At 39.3% G+C, this 17,859-nt stretch overlaps 1 protein-coding gene across 1 annotated transcript in view; it reads left to right on the forward strand.

Moving 5' to 3' along the window:
• nbas (NBAS subunit of NRZ tethering complex) overlaps nucleotides 1-17,859 on the forward strand; it is a 184,251-nt gene that overhangs the window by 65,526 nt on the left and 100,866 nt on the right. The window contains exons 32-35 of the mRNA XM_087852710.1: nucleotides 4,402-4,514; nucleotides 7,387-7,500; nucleotides 13,435-13,548; nucleotides 17,044-17,201. Coding sequence (XP_087708836.1) covers nucleotides 4,402-4,514; nucleotides 7,387-7,500; nucleotides 13,435-13,548; nucleotides 17,044-17,201 — 499 coding nt within the window. The remainder of the gene's footprint in view (nucleotides 1-4,401; nucleotides 4,515-7,386; nucleotides 7,501-13,434; nucleotides 13,549-17,043; nucleotides 17,202-17,859) is intronic.

Consider the following 17,859-nt stretch of genomic DNA (forward strand, 5'->3'; position numbering starts at 1 on the left):
ACAGAGCAATGAGCAGTTTAGAAGGGCGCAGTCACCATGGTAACTTGAGCCGATCAGGGTGCAGACGGCTAAGTGATGCAGTTTTTCGGACAACTTTTACGAAGGAGACCCCGGGTCTATAGACTGAATTAGTTTTTTTTTTTTTTTAAATCTTCTTTATTTCAGTTTTATTTATATATATTTTATTTATATAGCACTAAACCACAGCGATAGCCACCTCAGAGTGCTTTATATTTGTAAGGTAAAGACTCAAGAATAATTGAGAGAAAACCCCAACAATTAGACAGCCCCTTGTAAGCAAGCACTTGGCGAAAGTGGGGAGGAAAAACTCACTTTTAACACAAAGAAACGGGGAAGGTCAGGGTGAAGGGAGGGAGACAGGACAAAGTAGTGTGGAAGAATAATATTAACTAATGATTAAACAAAGAATGGTGTCTGAACACACAGGGACTGTAAAAAGGTGAATGAATTGGATATTACGTAATTGCAGGAAAGCCGTCCTACATATTTGTTTAATATGTACATTGAAAGGCATATCCATCCAGAGTAAATATCTGGTTAGACACCATGTTAGGGCCGAGTACAATATTTCCACTAAGTGACCATCATAGTGACCCGAAAGCTTTTTAATTGTCAGAGGTTAGCATTAATATTTGCTGTTGAGGCTGTGTAATCTAAATTCAAAGTAAGTGAAACATTTCTTAACACTAACCTGCCACATTTAAAACTGGTTTGATCTAAATTTGATCAGTATGGTCGGTCAGCTTCGCTTGAGGTAGACACTTTTTGATCTTCTTCAAAAGAAATGTGAGCCTTCATGAGCAGGACTCACTGTGGTCATCTGAGGGTATCCCTGCTCCTTTTTTTGCAGGGCTTATGAAAGCTATTCAGCTGTTATTAGCTGGCTTAATTTGGAAAAATCATCCTTTACTCAGAGTGCTTTTAATGCCTTTGAACACTGTTTACTTTTATTACTATCATTTTCTGTTTCCTTACACGGACTTTGATGACATTTCTAATATGTGCCTCACAGCAAGAAGATTAGGGTTTGAATCCAGCAGCCGGCTGGAGGTTTTTATCTGTGAGGGACGTGTTCTCTGGGGTCATTGTGGGTTCTCTCCAGATCCATGGTCCAAAGACATGTGCATTAGGTTAATTGGTGATTCCAGATTGTCCATAGGTGTGAATGTGAGTGTAAAGGGCTCTGTGACAGACCGGCATCTTATCCTGCTAAGCAGCAGAAAATGCATGGACAGACTAAAAAGAAAAACAAGTGTTAGTGTTGGGTGTTAAAAGTAAAGAAATCCTTTATTTTGGAAAGGATTTCTTGCTTCTTTTGCTTTTTTTAGCCCGTATATTACCAGCTTCAATGGTCTGAGCAGTTACCATACTGCTTTTGTCTTTTAAAAGTGAAAGCTTTTTCCTTATCATCCACTAATTATATTAGTTTAGCATTTTTGAAAGATTCTCTTTAATATTTCCATTTCCTGTGTATTTTTGCTTCCCATCTCCTGTTTAATAAATGTGTTTATTTTTCTATGTTGTTCTTTTTCCCAATCTGCTTATAAGAGGTAAGCAGATTGGGAGGTAACTTCTAATAGCTTGTTGAATTTTTTTCCTAAATCTTATATCCTCTAATTAGGATTTCTTTAATTTCCATAAATCATTACATCTCCTTGTTTTCATATTACTGGAGCATGATCCTTAAGTCGTACTACTTAAATAAGCTTAATTTAATGGAGTTATGTTGCAATTTTTATGAAAACATGCAGCTCAAAATGCTTCATATTGCAAGAATAAAACAACACAAAGAAGAAAGTGTATTTGTATGATCCCACAACTGTTATCATGACTGTGCCAAGAAGGACTGGCTGTGAAAAGAAAGAAAAGAAGGAATGGCAGTTGAAACCTGTCACGTTATAGTCTGGATACATCAAAGTCCCCAGTCTGCAGACACTTTTGTGTTTTGTCGTTGTATGTTCCTCTCAGCCATAAAAGACTGATGAGGTATTGTTGTCATCCTGCCGGGCAGGCGGACAGCGTGGACACCCGAGTTTTTAAATTGGATAACTCGAGACCAATGCGACATAGGACTTTGAAATTCTACTCCATCTACTAAAAATCTCAAACCATTTTGAGTCCCGGTAACCTTGACATCAAGGTCAGATGAAGATGTAATGTTTTCTGAAAAATCTTGTGAATGTAATAACTGAAGAATGTAGTCACCTAGGTTTTTTTTTTTTTTTAAATTGATGGCATACGTTTAGCTACTAAAAAACTGAAACAAGTTTGAATCTCAGTGATCTTGAACTCAGGGTCGAGGTTAGAGGTCAACTTTTCTGAAAATCAATTAGAATTTTCAAATGTATACCATGGGTGCATCTAGGCTAGTGGATCTAATGTATCTAGGTAAAACTGTACTGGTGGCTGCCAGTGTTTTCTCCCGTAGCTCAGGAGGTAGAGCAGGTCATCAACTAATTGGGAGATTGGTGGCTGCTCTAGTCTGAATGCCATATGTGTTAGATAGAAATTACCTATGTAGAAGAAAGGCGTAGCAAAAATGCTTGTGTGAGTGGATGTGAATGTATGAACGGTATGGATGTATAAATCACTTTTAATGGTTGCTACTCATGCAGAGGGTATAGGAGCCAGTCCATTCACCATTTACCTTTTCTTTCCCCTCAACCCTTAAGCGGGGATTGCTGCCTCTCCATGAGCCTGGCTCTGCTGGTTCTGCTGGAAGCCTCTTCCTGTTAAAAGGAAGTTCTGCCTTCACCAAGTGCTGCTGATAGGAAATTGGCTGATTGTCTCTTTAAGATTGTGGGGTCTTTACCCTACAATTCGTAGGGTCTTGATGACCCTGACTTGATGCTTAAGTTGTTAAAACATCTCCCTCCTTTCTTTTTTCTCACTAAGATAAGGCAGATGTAGGCCCAGCAGGGATGATTTTGATCCTTTTTGTCGCTGGTTGTTTCTGTCGTACGTGTGAAAGCTCCTCTCAGAAGTCCTCGTGTGAGTAGGAAAGTACCTGAGTGTATATGACACAGAAATGTTGGAAGATAAATGCGGGGAAAAAAACAGGACGTCAGTACACTTCTGTTTGATGTTCTGGTGCAAATGAAGGGCAAGGTCTTTGCTGCTGTGCTCCATTGATAACTTCTTTGCAAACTTGTGTTCTCGTGCGTCTGTTTAGCACAGAGTAGTTAATCTGGAAATCACAGTGTACATGCTGCAAAGCACATCATGACTCTTGAAAGTGAAATAGATAATTTTTTTTTTTTTTCCACTGATGTCTTTTCTAAGGCTGTGTCAATACACAAACACACTCACACACGCTCGCCTGGAGATACTTCACAGCACGAGTACATAATCAGTATGCCCTCTTTCTGTCTCTCATTCGCCCATCCACAGCCCTTTCCTCCGCTCTCATCCTTGCCAGGACAAACCTCTTGTTCCTGGCAAGAACAGCAGCCATGCTCAAAGAGTGGGGAGCTGCGTGTGGAGTGCTTTCCAGAGTGTGTGTGTGTGTGTGCGCGCGTGTGTGTGTACTCTACTCAACAGTTTTGAGTCACTGTGTTTTTAAGAAGTAGAGGTTGCATTTCTCATTACACTTACAAGGATTATGAGACATTTTTGTCAGTTGTCTTTGTTTACCCACTGCGAGAGTAAAACAGTCTTGAGCGAACACACATCCCAAGGACAAGTTCCCTCATCTCCGCTCAACTGGTGCTGACGTCAGAGCTCTTAAGCTGCTATTTTATCTGGGATTTGTGCTGTTTGCAAATTAATCATTTTGCTTTTTCCTTCCTCTTCCACTCGCTGGTATATTTTACTTTGCTCTGTATACACTTGCAGGCACACACAATTTGCGCATTCAGTGTTATATATGCGGCATGATGTGCTACATAATCCTATTAAGCGGTAATGAGTGCCGCTCGCATTTCAAGAGAAAACTGTTCTATTGTAGATCTGTCAAATTAGTCTAGACTTTGTATTTAAATCCATTTGAAAAGTGTCGCCATGTTTCTCATCATGATGTTGAAACTTCACAGACTTCAGGCTAGATAATCGCTTTTTTTTCTACAGCTCTGAAATGTGTACCAATTTAAGTAAAGCCCCTTTAGTTCTTCCCACTCATTTTGTCAAGCGGTAAGTTATGTTTTGCAACAGTTTTCTGCAATGCTGTTAGAGTAAATGGACCGAAGGTAACTACATCACTTTTTAGGTGCATCAGCTTGCACAGATTTAAGCAATTTTCACTTTCTGTGCTTAGAAAAGTTAAGTTTCTGTACTCCTAAAATTCAGACTTCCTCTTTGCGTCACAAGGTCATATGATTGGGTAGCAATGGAACAGATTATTAGTCATTCCCTGCTGTTTTAACTGCTTATTATCTTCATCAGGGGGTGTCTCCAGCTGATCACAGACTGTCCTCCATCCATCCAAGAGGAACTGGACCTCATCAACGCCCTCAGCCAGCTGGAAGACTTCAACGTCAGCATTCTGCCCCTGCAAGGTAGCATGAAGCGTTTGTCTGTCTGGGAAGCTGGGAGATTTCAAATGTGCGCTTTTGTGTGTATCTGAATGTGTTGTCGGTGCGTTTGAAATGGTTAGACGTTCAAATGTTCTCGTAGACGATTAAAGCACACCGTTCCCCACCTCCATCGCCTCGGCTCACTGTCCAGCCTGTCTCCCTCCCTGCTGTCACGTTCTCCGTTCCTCCATATGTTGCTGTTTCTTGTCACTGTATCAAAATATATTGTTATTTATGGATCGACTGTTGAGCAAACAACATCTGGCCAATGGCCTAATTAGGAATGAAGTGTTTAGTTTGGACGTGTGCGCTCCGTCTTACACACAGAGACATTGCACACACACTCTGGGACACAATGTTTTATCCTTCAGCTGTAAAGATGACCAATCTATATTCACCTCCATGTTCTTGCTTTCGTTCTTTTCTGGCACCCTACATCTGTGGTTCCAGGCTTTGCCTCCCTTTTAAAGAAAACTGTGGCGCCAAAATAAACCAGCTTGGCCCCTCATCGCCTCACCTTTACAGCGAGGTGTTGTTTGCCCCCAAGGCCTCCGTGCTCTCCCTCCTTTGCCCCCATCAAATCGAGCTGCCAGTATAAAACCACTGTGTCAGAGAGAGCCATAAATTGCACGGTCTCTCATTCCTTCCCTCCCTCTCTTGCTCTCCGTCCCTCTCACCTTCTTTCCTCTCTTTACATTCATCACTTACCTCTGGGGTTTTCTCTCTTTTTCCTAGTTCCCTACTTCCTTCTCTTCTTCTTTTCACTGCTTGCTTAACGTGAAGGGCAGAGGGCAGAGCTTTGGAAGAATATGAAAGAAGAACAGTGAAAAAAGAATGAAGCACTGCAATGGAGAAAAACAAGAAACTGTTGCAAAAGAAAATGTGAAAATCTTGTTTTATTGTGACACATGCATGCATTAATTATTATGTCATGGGTCAATATCAGTGCTTAGGGGAACATTGAATTCATGGCTTTGAATCAAGGTCATACTGAAAAGAACAGTTTCGTTTTCTCCTCAAAGTAATAGCTCTACTCTAAGTTCCCGTTCTCACAGATAAACATGCAAAAATATGAAGTCGGAAGGATTTGAACATAGGTAATCCATCTTAGGCTGTCCCCTGCAGCCCTCCTATAGAGCCTAAGGCGATGTTTCATATAAACCACCCTACCCACAATTCCCTCTAGGCCTCGCCCAAAGTCATTCAAAGCCATAAAAATCCTCAGCAGGGTGCACAGAGGCCTGCAGAGGCTCTAAAGATGGCATTTCTCAGGGTTTCAATACAACTTTAAAGAAAAATGGAAATGCATCTGAAAATGTTTGAGGTGGGGTTTTATGAAAAGCACAAACTCCCTACTGTCCTGCGGATGATATATGCTGCAGGTTGTTATCAGTGAAAAATGATGTCAAACAATATGCAATGAGTATGAAATATCTAAGACTGGAGACTGATTGTGAAAGATCAAAGGCTTGCCTTGTTGTAGTTTCTAAATCTCTCGCATATTGGAAGAATGGAGTAATGCTAACGCTGTAGAGTACTACATGGAGATCCCAAACGTAAACTGTAAATAATATACCTGGAGTATGAAGTTTGTTTTCGTTTCTGTGCCACATGCAGCCCAATTGGATCTCGAGTGATATTACAGCATTAATAAAAAAAAATGTTCACTTTCTTTTAGTGTAAAGAAGTACATTCTGGAAACGTTCACACTTAATGAACCATCCATTTACAAAATGGATGATGAACAGCCTCGGATATCTTAAGAAAAAATAAGAGCAATTTCCACAATATGTCTCAGTTTTTACACAGTCACACTCATTGGAATGAAATACTACTGTCATAAATCAAAGAAATGTGTCTGCACGGCTCCGCGGCTTAACCATCTACTCTACACAGTGGTGTGGCACACAGGTAGTGTCTGTGACAGGGACAAGGCTGTGACACTTAATGATTCAGACACAGGACTCTCATTCATTTAAAGGACGTATTTGGGATATATTCTAATTATTCTTATGACTTACAACACAATGCTTCCTAATGTACAACATATTGAAAAGTTCCACAGTTAATTAAATAACTAAGACCACCCTCATGCTTTTTTTTTAAGGATTATAGCCACAAAACCAAATGCTTCAACTATCTCATGGTCTGATAGATGCTTCAGAGAACCCCTTTAATATTAAAACCACTCAAAATGCCTTATGAAAGATAATATTTTAGCACTGGCATGTGAATGACTGCTGTAAACTCATGTTTTAAAGTACACACAATATTTTTGTCCAATTTTCTGGTTATGTTTTTTTTTTTTTTTTTTTTTTTTTTAATTCTGAAGTGGTTGCATCCAACAATTACTGCCATATTTGTTAACTATGTGTTCAATTTTCAGTATAACTGGGCAAAATCGTCCCATAGGAGAAGACAAACACAGTTTTTTTTGGACACTTGAATTTGTCATTGGTCCCACATGGATGAATTACATTAATCTGTTATTCTTGAAGCTTACTTTGCTGTTTTTTTTAAAATTACTATTCAACACGTACCACATACAATTTTAATACTGACTAGATGCATGGACATTTTGACACATCCACGCCCTAATTTTAATAATATTTAATTATGCAGAATAAGTCAGCAGTATCCATCAGTCTATCACTGAACTAGGGCTGGGCTACATGCATATGAATTATACAGCATTATATTATTTTTCTTGACATCTTGACATCTGCTGCTTTATCATTCACTGTTCATAATTTCCTATCACTTTGTCATCAGTCGTTACTTGTTCCAGATTGAATATAGTAATTAGCAAAACAAGTCTGAAACCCATCCCCGCTGTCTTCCGTGTTCCCTCCAGTGCGACTGCGATCAGACCGTCTGTCTCTCGTAGAGGAGTGCATCGCCCACTGCTCCACAGCTTACAAGCAGTCCACCACTCTGCTCAATCTGGCCTCACTCCTCAGAGTTTCAGGTACTTGCAGACACGCATGCACACTCACACATGATCGGGCACTCTAACTCTAAGTTTTATCAAGCTAAAATGTGTTTGACTATAATTTTCAATAAACCAGATCGAGGCAGATTTCCAGCATAAGAAAAATCCATCTTCATAAGAGGTTTATTTATGTGTGCTTATGGCTTGCAAGCACGCAAACACATAGTACTGTGCAAACATTCTCAGCCAGATCTACTATCTTTATATTTTGCTAACATGAAACAAAATTGTTTTGTATTTTTTTAAGTGGTCCTGAGTAATTGTTCTCTGTGATTTATGAGGAGCTTTCAGAGGTATTTTTTGGACATGGGCTGCTTTTTCACTCATTTTTAGTGCAGTATTTGTACCTGATCATTTTCAGAGGAAAGTTTTTTTTTTTGTTTTGTTTGATAAGTCACTTAACAGTGATCCATTAATCATTGAAGCATAAAAAGGTACCTCCCTCAAAGGATGAACCAGTGTTTTACAGACAACTTAGCGAAGAGCCCATTTTAAGTTGTATCTTTAAGCTATTTCTTTAGTTTAGTCAAAGATAACACAGTTTGACAGGTATAAAAATAGTCTTCTTTCACCAATAAGATGATTCCCAAAGAGTATTCATCAAAACCCTGACCTAGCTCAGTGTAGTGTGCCGTGGATCATTAGAAAATTTGAGGTAACTGGACAAGTGGACGACAAAAGAAGAGTGGTAGGCCAAAAACACCCCACCAAGTGAGGAGTATCAGAGGTATGCCAAATTACACAAGACACAGAAATGAAAGTCAGCTGTTTGATTAAGTGATGAATAATAATTTGACATTTTTAGTTAGTCGGTATGCGGGGAGGATGTCGAGGAGAGGTACTACAGTGAGTGTCTGGAGCCATCTGTAAAACATGGTGGAGACTCTAGCATGGTTTGGGTCTGCTGTGTTCTCACAATTTATGGAATTCTGAAAAGTGTCGTCAGATTTTGATCCACCATGCAGTAAAATCTAGAAACCATCTGATTAGTACAGCTTTATTTGTCAGCATGACAATGATCCCAAACACACTGCCATTGTAGTAAAAGAATACCTGGATTAAAAAAACAACACAAAACAATAAAAACACAATGCAACACTATCTGTTATGGATCGACTTACCTAGAGCAGGGCCCTCAACATTATTGAAGGTTGATGGTCAGTGTGGAATTATTTTGACAGAGAACACAAAACAAAAGTCAGCCAACATCCAAGGAAGAGCTTTGGATGTCCTTTAAGAAGCCTGGGAAACTATTCCTGAAGACTGCTTGGAGAAAAAAAATATAAATCTGTCTAACAGAGACGTGGTCGAAACAAATATTTACCCTCAAACTCGTTAGAATTGTATACACTCTGTTTTTGCCTTATATACTGCATTTGCATCTATGTCTGTATATTTCAATAAATCACTGCTTCTATTCAACATTTTCCTGGCAAAGTAAAAAGAAATGAAGGGTTGCTCAAGAGTTTTGCACAGCATTGTATGTATACCGAACGAGCAAACAGACTTACTCTCAAAGCTGCCTTTTTTTCTGCTGTCAGGCATTATGCAGTTTGACAGTAAGGTCTGTATGCCAGCATTTGGAGACTGATTGTGAAAGATCAAAGGTCTGTATGTCAGCATTTGAAACTTTGTCAAGAGGCCTGCTGCTGCCTTGGAAAGGCAGCCTATTTATACATTTAAGTTTACCTGAAGAAGTCTTGATTTTGTTTTGTGGTAATTTTGTCTCCAATGTAGTCTCAACAGTGCATTCACTGTTCAATGAGTTGTTTATGAGACTGGCATGACAGCTGATCTACAGAGACTCTGTTCTCTTCATTTTAATCCCATTATACCGGAATTGGCTGCAGTTAGAGTGTGATCACAGAGAATTCTCAGTGAATAGCAGCTAAAAAGCTAACATAAATATTTATACCTGCTTATAGACTTGGCCAAATTTGTTTAGAAATTGGAATTTTGGTAAATGTAGTATTGACTGTATGCCTAAATAAAGATGAAACATGAATTTTTTTTATTTTTTTATGATTTGTTTTATGATTTTTTTTTTACAGGGTTAAAAAAAAGAAACTATTTTGCTAATATATGCTGATTGGTTGATTAAAGATACATGACAGGACAACCTCCGTTTATGGCACCCTTTTCAAACTATAACTATGGGGAGGGGAATTAAGTCAAAACAGAAACCTAGTAGAATATATAAGTGTGACAAGCAGCTAGTTGTGGAGGTTTAAGGTGACAGAAATGCTTCTCATTTGGTGCATGAAATCAAAAGGCCCAGTGGCTCAGAATTGTTTGTGGCCTGATACTTACAAAAGTAGGGCTGTGCGATATGACCAAAATCTCATATCTCGATATAAGAATTTTATCATCCGATAACGATATAAATCACAAAAATCTCGGGCAGCTCGACTTGCGGCAAAGAGTTTCCAGCTGCGTGTCGTGTACTTGGAGTCGAGTGTTTTAACTGATGCATGAAACGATACTTTTTTAGACATAAGTTGTAACGGCCGCAGTTTTCTTTGTGAGTATTTATTACACGGCGTGCTGCGGGGAAAAGCCTGTTCTAACGTTTGAGTCTAAGGTTTATTTTTTAGCACCTGGCGGCTCGATTTTTACTTCTCATCCGTAAATAATCTGCTCTTTCACGTGATTCAGTTTATTTTGAAAAGTTTCAACAGGATTTTGAGCTTTATTGTGAAAGGTTTATGTGGAACATAAACAAGCAGACACGCGATGGTGTTGCCGTCGTTGTTGCTAACGACAACGCATAAAACCAGGCTCTTGTCCATCTGTAGTGTGGTTATATTAAATATAAGAGAAAGAGAGAACTTTAAGAAATTAATATAGCCACTACAGTGACCATCAAAACAATGAAAAAATATTACCGTAAACAGTTTATTTTGCGACACCACGAAACAAACGATAGCGTAAAATGAAACGATAGCCGTTTTTATATCGTCATCTGATATATATCGTTATATCGAACAGCCCTATACAGTAGGTGTTCTACTATAGTCAAAACCCTGAACATTCAGTTTAATTCTTTTTTGCACAGTTTTATTTGTACAGCACCAGCTCACAACAGCAGTCACCTCAAAGCTTGTAAAACACCGAAAATACTAGAGAGAGAACCTCAGTAAATAGACAACACCCTATGATGAAGCACTTGGCGATGGTGGGAAGAAAGAACTCCATTTTATCAAAAAGAAAACTTCAGATAACTGTTTTTATATATCTGTTTTTATATTAATATTATAATATTAATATTATCTTTTTTATATCTCATGAACCCATTTTTAGGCTACAGCAAAGCCCCCTGTGAAAGTGGAAGTTGCAAGATTGAGATTTCTACTTAAAACTTCTCTCCTTCTAAGATGTTTAGTTGTTGTGCCTGTCTTAGCTACTGTCTAGGCACCCCTTAGTCAGCCTCTTTGAAGCTGTTTATTGTCTCATGCTGGTTGAAAGTCTTGTAAAATATAAAAGCATTGATCTGTCTTTTAATGTTGACATAAACTTGTAGGGGGTATTCATCTTAATGACGTCTTTTTTACTTCAAAGTTGTCAGACTCATGTTTTGTAATTTGTAAAATCTGCAAGACTTTGGCTATTATCCACATGATACTAATAGTAGAACTGAAGTTGTCGAAGAGCTATGCCTAAAGACTGAGCCAAAGGACAGACTTCAGTCCAATTATTTTGCATAACCTAGCACGTCTTTGACTGCTAATGAATGTGCAGTAGGTGCGAGAAAATGGGAAATGAAATGGAGTTTATTCTCAGTGCACATTGCAAATCCTTCCATGTGAAACGCAGCTCTTAAAGCAAAAACTACAGTCACAAATCAAACAAGGTTAATGTACTACGTGTCAGCAAAGAGGTTTAATTTCCTTAAGATTTTCACTCTTCCTCTATACGTTCCCTCAAATCGTCCGACTCTACCCTGTCCTTCATCCCGTCATGTTTAATTTCCTCAGGAATTACCACGTTTACAGACTCTCGACTCGAAAAATCCTTGTGCAGTGTATTTGCAGTAATACCAAAAGCAATTTAATTCTTTATGTTTTTGTGGTATTTTTCATATCTCCTGCATGTTTTTCAGACCGCTGAGCTGTATTTTTAGCAAATGTGGCAACACGGTAATGGAATCCATTTAATACACAAGATGTGACATGCCGACTGCAGTGCTTTCAAATTTATTTATTTATTTTTTTGAAAGAGAACTACAAGAAAAAAAACATGAATAGTAGAAGCTTGTATACTTTGACCATTTTAGTTCCAACCCCCACTTTTCCAATGCTGAAAAAGTAAAAACCAACTATGGGGAAAACCAAGATGTCCTTTTTCTGCACAAACTGCACAAACTGCACAAACTTTACGTCTGCCTCTGTGCCCGTGTTTACTGTTCATCTTTTAAGAATATAAGATAGACAGACACACAAAAAAGAGTCAGTCTTTCATGCTTCTTCCCTATTTTGTCTTCTGTCTCTTGGATTCATAGTCCTGTCGTTTCTCTCTGAGGCCTGTCACCAGCTAAAGGAAACCTGCTAACTGGTCTTGTGGCATTTCTGTGTCTGTGCTGCTCACATTCTGTCAGCAGGAAACCCTCGCTGTGTGGTTTCAGAAAGGGCGGAAAAAAAGAGGCAAAGGGAGATGAGAAGAGCAATAAACAAAATTTTAAATAAATAAATGCAGGAGGGAGGCTTTTGAAGGGTGCGTAGCTCTGGGGCTCTGTGGTGAATATTTAATGCAGGTATCACCAGCACGCCGGTTAAAAACCCTCAGGGTTCGGTTCCTGCCCCTGCAAAAAAGTGATCCATGAATCATTTCATTTTACGGCGTAGAGGTGCAAACGTTGTTTATGTATGAAGTAATCGCTAATTATAATATTTCAAATGTAGCAAATTTTTCTGACTTGGGTAGATGACTGTTATAATCCACTGTAGAGTTAGATTAAACTACACACGCTCCTATTTGTCCTCTTTCGCACATTTTCATTAGAGTCTTTGGTTGGACCATCAAGGACAGGTAAAGGTTTCAATTGGATTTCCAAGATGTCTGATTTTTAGATCAACTTGAAATAAATGCCAGGGAATGTTTTGATTTAAAGAAAAAAAAAATGGTGGAAAAGAGCACAGGGTGAACAAAGATGTGCCGCCACACACATACACAAACCTTCTCTATATTGAGGTCTTGACAGCTTTTGAAGATGCCATTTCACCAGTCACCCTGAAAATATTTGACAAACACCTCTTTCCCTTCACAGTAAACACAGCATTTCTGTCATCACACGCACACACGCACAAACAAACAGCCACCGACCAATTCAGTGCCATCACATTTCTTCATCTCAATGCCCGTTCTTTGATCTTCAGCGCGCAGGTTTATTCAGAAGTTGTTCCTGACCATGCCTCTTTTGATCGTCCCATCCTCTGCCTTTTGTTTATAGAGCTTACACACAGATCAAAGGTTGTCCTGAGCTGCCACATGAATGTTAACACCATGCTCAATCTCACGAACACTGAGATATCAAACTCTGATTTCTGATTTCCTTTTAGCGCGGTGGTACTTTTACTGTTATTTCGTACCCTGTTTTGGAGATGAACAGAAATGGCAATAATCTCATTTGTGGTTAGACAATTATTATGTTGTCTCAAGCCCTGACTGCAGTGCGGCTAATATTTGAGGATATTCTTTTTTTCAACCTAGAGCCTGTGTGCGAGTCTGCTCACAGAGGGGAATTTAATATGAAATTCATTGAGACAGATACTGTATGTAATATGCAGCCTTATGAGATTTGCGGTTTAGTTTTTGAATGTTGACATTTGTCAGGATTAAGAAAACAAATTCAAAAGACTTTAAAAAAAATCCATTTGTACTAATTTAAATGAATATCTGTGTTTGCATGCCTAGGGGAAGATGAAGCAATGAGAAAAGGCAAAGTGCTGACCCTGCTTGCAGAGCAAGCTCTGCAATGTCTGGACTTCAAGGCGTCGTACATCCACTGTCAGGACCTCATGGCTGCAGGTAACTGTGAAGCTGTGCTCAGACCAGTAGAGGCTTTAGGGAAACTATAATATATGTGATATGTAAGTAGGATTTAAGTAAAATGACCACTGAAATATGAGAGAAATGTTTTACCTCATCGTTGATAATTGGTATCACTCTTAGAGGGGGGCGTTAATTACTTTGCATGTTAAAACCTTACTAAAAAGATGCTTTTTTTATATTATTAAGCTTGTTACAACTCTCATGCAGTATAACAAGAACAGAAGAAGACTGACAGGCAATAGCATTTAGCAAAATCCATTGAGGTTGATGAACAATGGAAAAAGACAGAAATCTTCAGAGAGAAAAGGGATTATAAATGATATTTAAATGATAACAATGGGCATTGACTGGCATCAAACAGGTGTCCTGGTTTTAAATACCTGGGTGGTGTATTGACTGTGATATCAAAGTATACTGACATCCAGTCAAATGAGCTACAGTGCTTAACAAATTTAAAGAGAGCATTAAAATGCTTCCACTTACAGGTGGATTAACCATTACAGACACATAAAAATGGTTTTGGTAATTACCAGTGCTATTAATTTAATGGAGTTGTGTCATAAAACCTTTATTTGGTGGTGGTCTAAAAATGGCTATAGGTTCAAACATTGGAAGTCAACTGAACTCCCACACTGCACACTCCCTCAGCATCTCTGAACAAAGCTGGTCCCACTTGCAGTTCTCGCATCAGAATATTAAAAATATTTTAATATATGAACGTGTTTAGGATCAACCACCTCCATCAGAGAGTTTTTGATGCCTCTGATGATGCTACAAGTCAAATAAAATTGTTTCAATTGATTATTATTTCTTCTTTTGTTTATGCCATCTTGATTAGTTGAACTCAGGACACCTAAGTTTATGAATGCGATAACTCGAGAACGAGACGATGTAGGGACTTTAAATTGATACCATAGGTGCATCTACTAAAAATCTTGGATGAGTTTGAATCTCTGTGGCCTTGACCTGAAGTTCAGAGTAAGTTTTCTGAAAATCTTATAACGTCAGAACAAGGTGACTTAGGATTTTGAAATTTATACTGTAGGTGTGTCTGCTAGGAGGCTAAGGGGTAGTGTACGAGGCTGCTATTTTCCTTTAAAGTCCAGCTCTGACCACCTGTAAAGTGCACGATTTCACCACAGACCTCAAACTTGCATGGAGAGCAAACTTTTACTTTCAAACTGATCCAAGTTTAATGTGTGAAATCATAAGAGAGCTGGATGTCCAAGTATGTCCAGTTTTCAAGTCTGAAGGCAGTGTGTTAAGCTAAGAGACAGAAAGGTCGATGGATCATCATTTTTCTCAACACTGAGACAATGGGGGTGGGGATGTCTTGTTTGATGCTGTAATATTTTCCACCACAGAAAAATTAAGTCCAAGGGGGGAAAAAAACAAACTTAAATTTCACTGTGTTGTTCTACAGTCCTGAGTAATGGGAGAGTGCCTAGATGAGAAAAAGGTGTCTTAGAGAGAGAGAGGGTGTAATCAGATAAGCAACAGTATTCTCTCTCTATGAACACAGCAGGAATAATTGAATCTGTTTGTAAAAACAAAGTCAAGGCTGTGTGTTGGTTTCTGGCGATGATGAAGCTGGAACAAATGTACCTCAGTTGTTATAATGTTTCAGGCTGATATTTTCTTCAAGGAGAAGTGTGCAAAAGTAAGATTTAAGTATTTGTTAATGTCCCAAGGGCTTGGAAAGTTACTCTTTCCTGGCTCGTTATACAGGGTGGGCCATTTATATGGATACACCGTCATAACATGGGAATGGTTGGTGATATTAAAGTCCTGTTTGTGGCACATTAGTATATGTGAGGGGGCAAACTCCTCAAGAGGGGTGGTGACCATGGTGGCCATTTAGAAGTCTGCCATCATACAACTTTTGTTTTTTTCAATAGGAAGAGGGCCATGTGACATATCAAACTTATTGGTAATGTAACAAGAAAAACAATGGTGTGCTTGGTTTCAGCGTAACTTTATTCTTTCATGAGTTATTTACAAGTTTCTCTTTGTTCACAGCCATTGACATATATTGACATATACACTGATAGCAACACTGCAGGAGAAATGCCAGCACAGGCATCCGGTATCCGTAGTTTCAGGTGGTGCACATCTCGTATCTTCACACCATAGACAATTGCCTTCAGATGGCCCCAAAGATAAAAGTCTAAGGGGGTCAGATTGGGAGACCTTGGGGGCCATTCAGCTGGCCCACGACGACCAATCCACTTTCCAGGAAACTGTTCATCTAGGAATGCTCGGACCTGGCACCCATAATGTGGTGGTGCACCATCTTGCTGGAAAAACGTGCCAGCTTCAGTGCATAAAGAGGGAAACACATCATCATGTAGCAATTTTCAAATATCCAGTGGCCTTGAGGTTTCCATTGATTAAGAATGGACCCACCATCGTTGTACCCCATATACCACACCAAACCATCACTTTTGTTGTTCCAACAGTCTTGGAGGGATCCTTCCAATGTGGTTTAGTGTCAGACCAATAGCAGTGGTTTTGTTTGTTAACTTCACCATTCACATAAAGGTTTGCCTCATCACTGAACAAAATCTTCTGCATGAACTGAGGGTCCGGTTCCAATTTTTGTTTTGCCCATTCTGCAAATTCTGTGCGCCAATCTGGGTCATCCTTGTTGAGATGCTGCAGTAGCTGTAGTTTGTAAGGGTGCCATTTGTGAGTAGCTAATATCCGCCGAAGGGATGTTCGACTAATGCCACTCTCCAGTGACATGCGGCGAGTGCTACGCTGTGGGCTCTTGCTGAATGAAGCTAGGACAGCCACTGATGTTTCTTCATTCAGTGACAGTTTTCTTGCGTCCACATTTTAGCAAATCCAACACTGAACCAGTTTCACAAAACTTAGCAAGCAGTTTGCTGACTGTAGCATGGGAGATGGGTGGTCTCGTAGGGTGTCTTGCATTGAATTCTCTTGCAATGGCCCGGTTACTGCATTCACCAGATATCAACACAATTTCGATCCGCTCCTCACGTGTTATCCTCTTCGACATGTCAATGGCTTTGAACAGAGAGAAACTTGTAAATAACTCATGAAAAAAATAAAGTTACGTTGAAACCAAGCACACCATTATTTTTCTTGTTACATTACCAATAAGTTTGATGTGTCACATGGCCCTCTTCCTATTGAAAAAACAAAAGTTGTATCCAAGATGGCCGACTTCTAAATGGCCACCATGGTCACCACCCATCTGGAGGAGTTTGCCCCCTCACATATACTAATGTGCCACAAACAGGACTTTAATATCACCAACCATTCCCATGTTATTACGGTGTATCCATATAAATGGCCCACCCTGTACTTTTTAGATTCTGTTCTTTGCTTTAATGTTCTGGATATTCACGGATTATTTTACAATATGCATTTTGTGTTCGATACTTTGTCATTATGTCTTGATCGGACTTGATCTTGTAGTTACATTCTCTTTTTGTTTCCCTCCAGGTTACAGTCCAGCATGGGAGGTGTGCAGTCTGCTCGGTCAGTGTGACGGTTATGGAGACCTGGAGGCCCGGCAAGAACTGTTAGCCTTCTCTCTCACACACTGCCCCCCTGACAGCATCCACGGCCTCCTGGCTGCCTCCAGTGACCTACAAACTCAGGTAAACCAGCCAGGCGGTTTATTAACAGCATTGTTATATAGTTTTCATGTTCGGCTGCTGCTGTCATTTTGTTCGCCCTTTCATGTGTGTCCAAAATGAAAATGGTTTGTATAGTGAGCTTTTGAAGCAAATACGTGCAAGAAGAGAATTTGTGATGGTGGGAAAGTTGAATGCTTCTAGGAATGAAAATTGAAGTAACCAGTGGTAGAGCAAAGTGGGTGAATATGACAGTAGTGAGACACTATAGCTGATAATGGGAGTGAAGGGGGAAATATACAAGAGGGTTACCAGCAAACCACAGGTTGGTTGTCCGGTATTAACAACCAGTTACTGTAGCAACAAAAATATGAGAACAAGTCCTTTAATTTATTAATGGGGCTGGGTATACGTTAGCATAAGCATAGCATAAGCTGAAGAGACATCTTTTTAAGATTTAGGTAAGATGTGTGAGTAGCTTTTCAAACGCATTCGGAGGAATATCGTTGCCGTTACTACTAAAAGAATTTACTGTTGACTTCATGTGTTTGTGCCTTTAAAGGGGCGGCTTTGCCATGGTGACAAAGCAGGTAGAGGTGATGCGTAAACACATTTTTTTGTATTAGCCAGTTTTAAAAAAGACGTTTGATAGAACCAGCAGTAAAATTAGGACTGCTAAGGA

This window comes from Neolamprologus brichardi, chromosome 15, assembly GCF_056152115.1.
Source record: "Neolamprologus brichardi isolate AB-2024 chromosome 15, ASM5615211v1, whole genome shotgun sequence".
Classification (NCBI taxonomy): Eukaryota; Metazoa; Chordata; class Actinopteri; order Cichliformes; family Cichlidae; genus Neolamprologus; species Neolamprologus brichardi.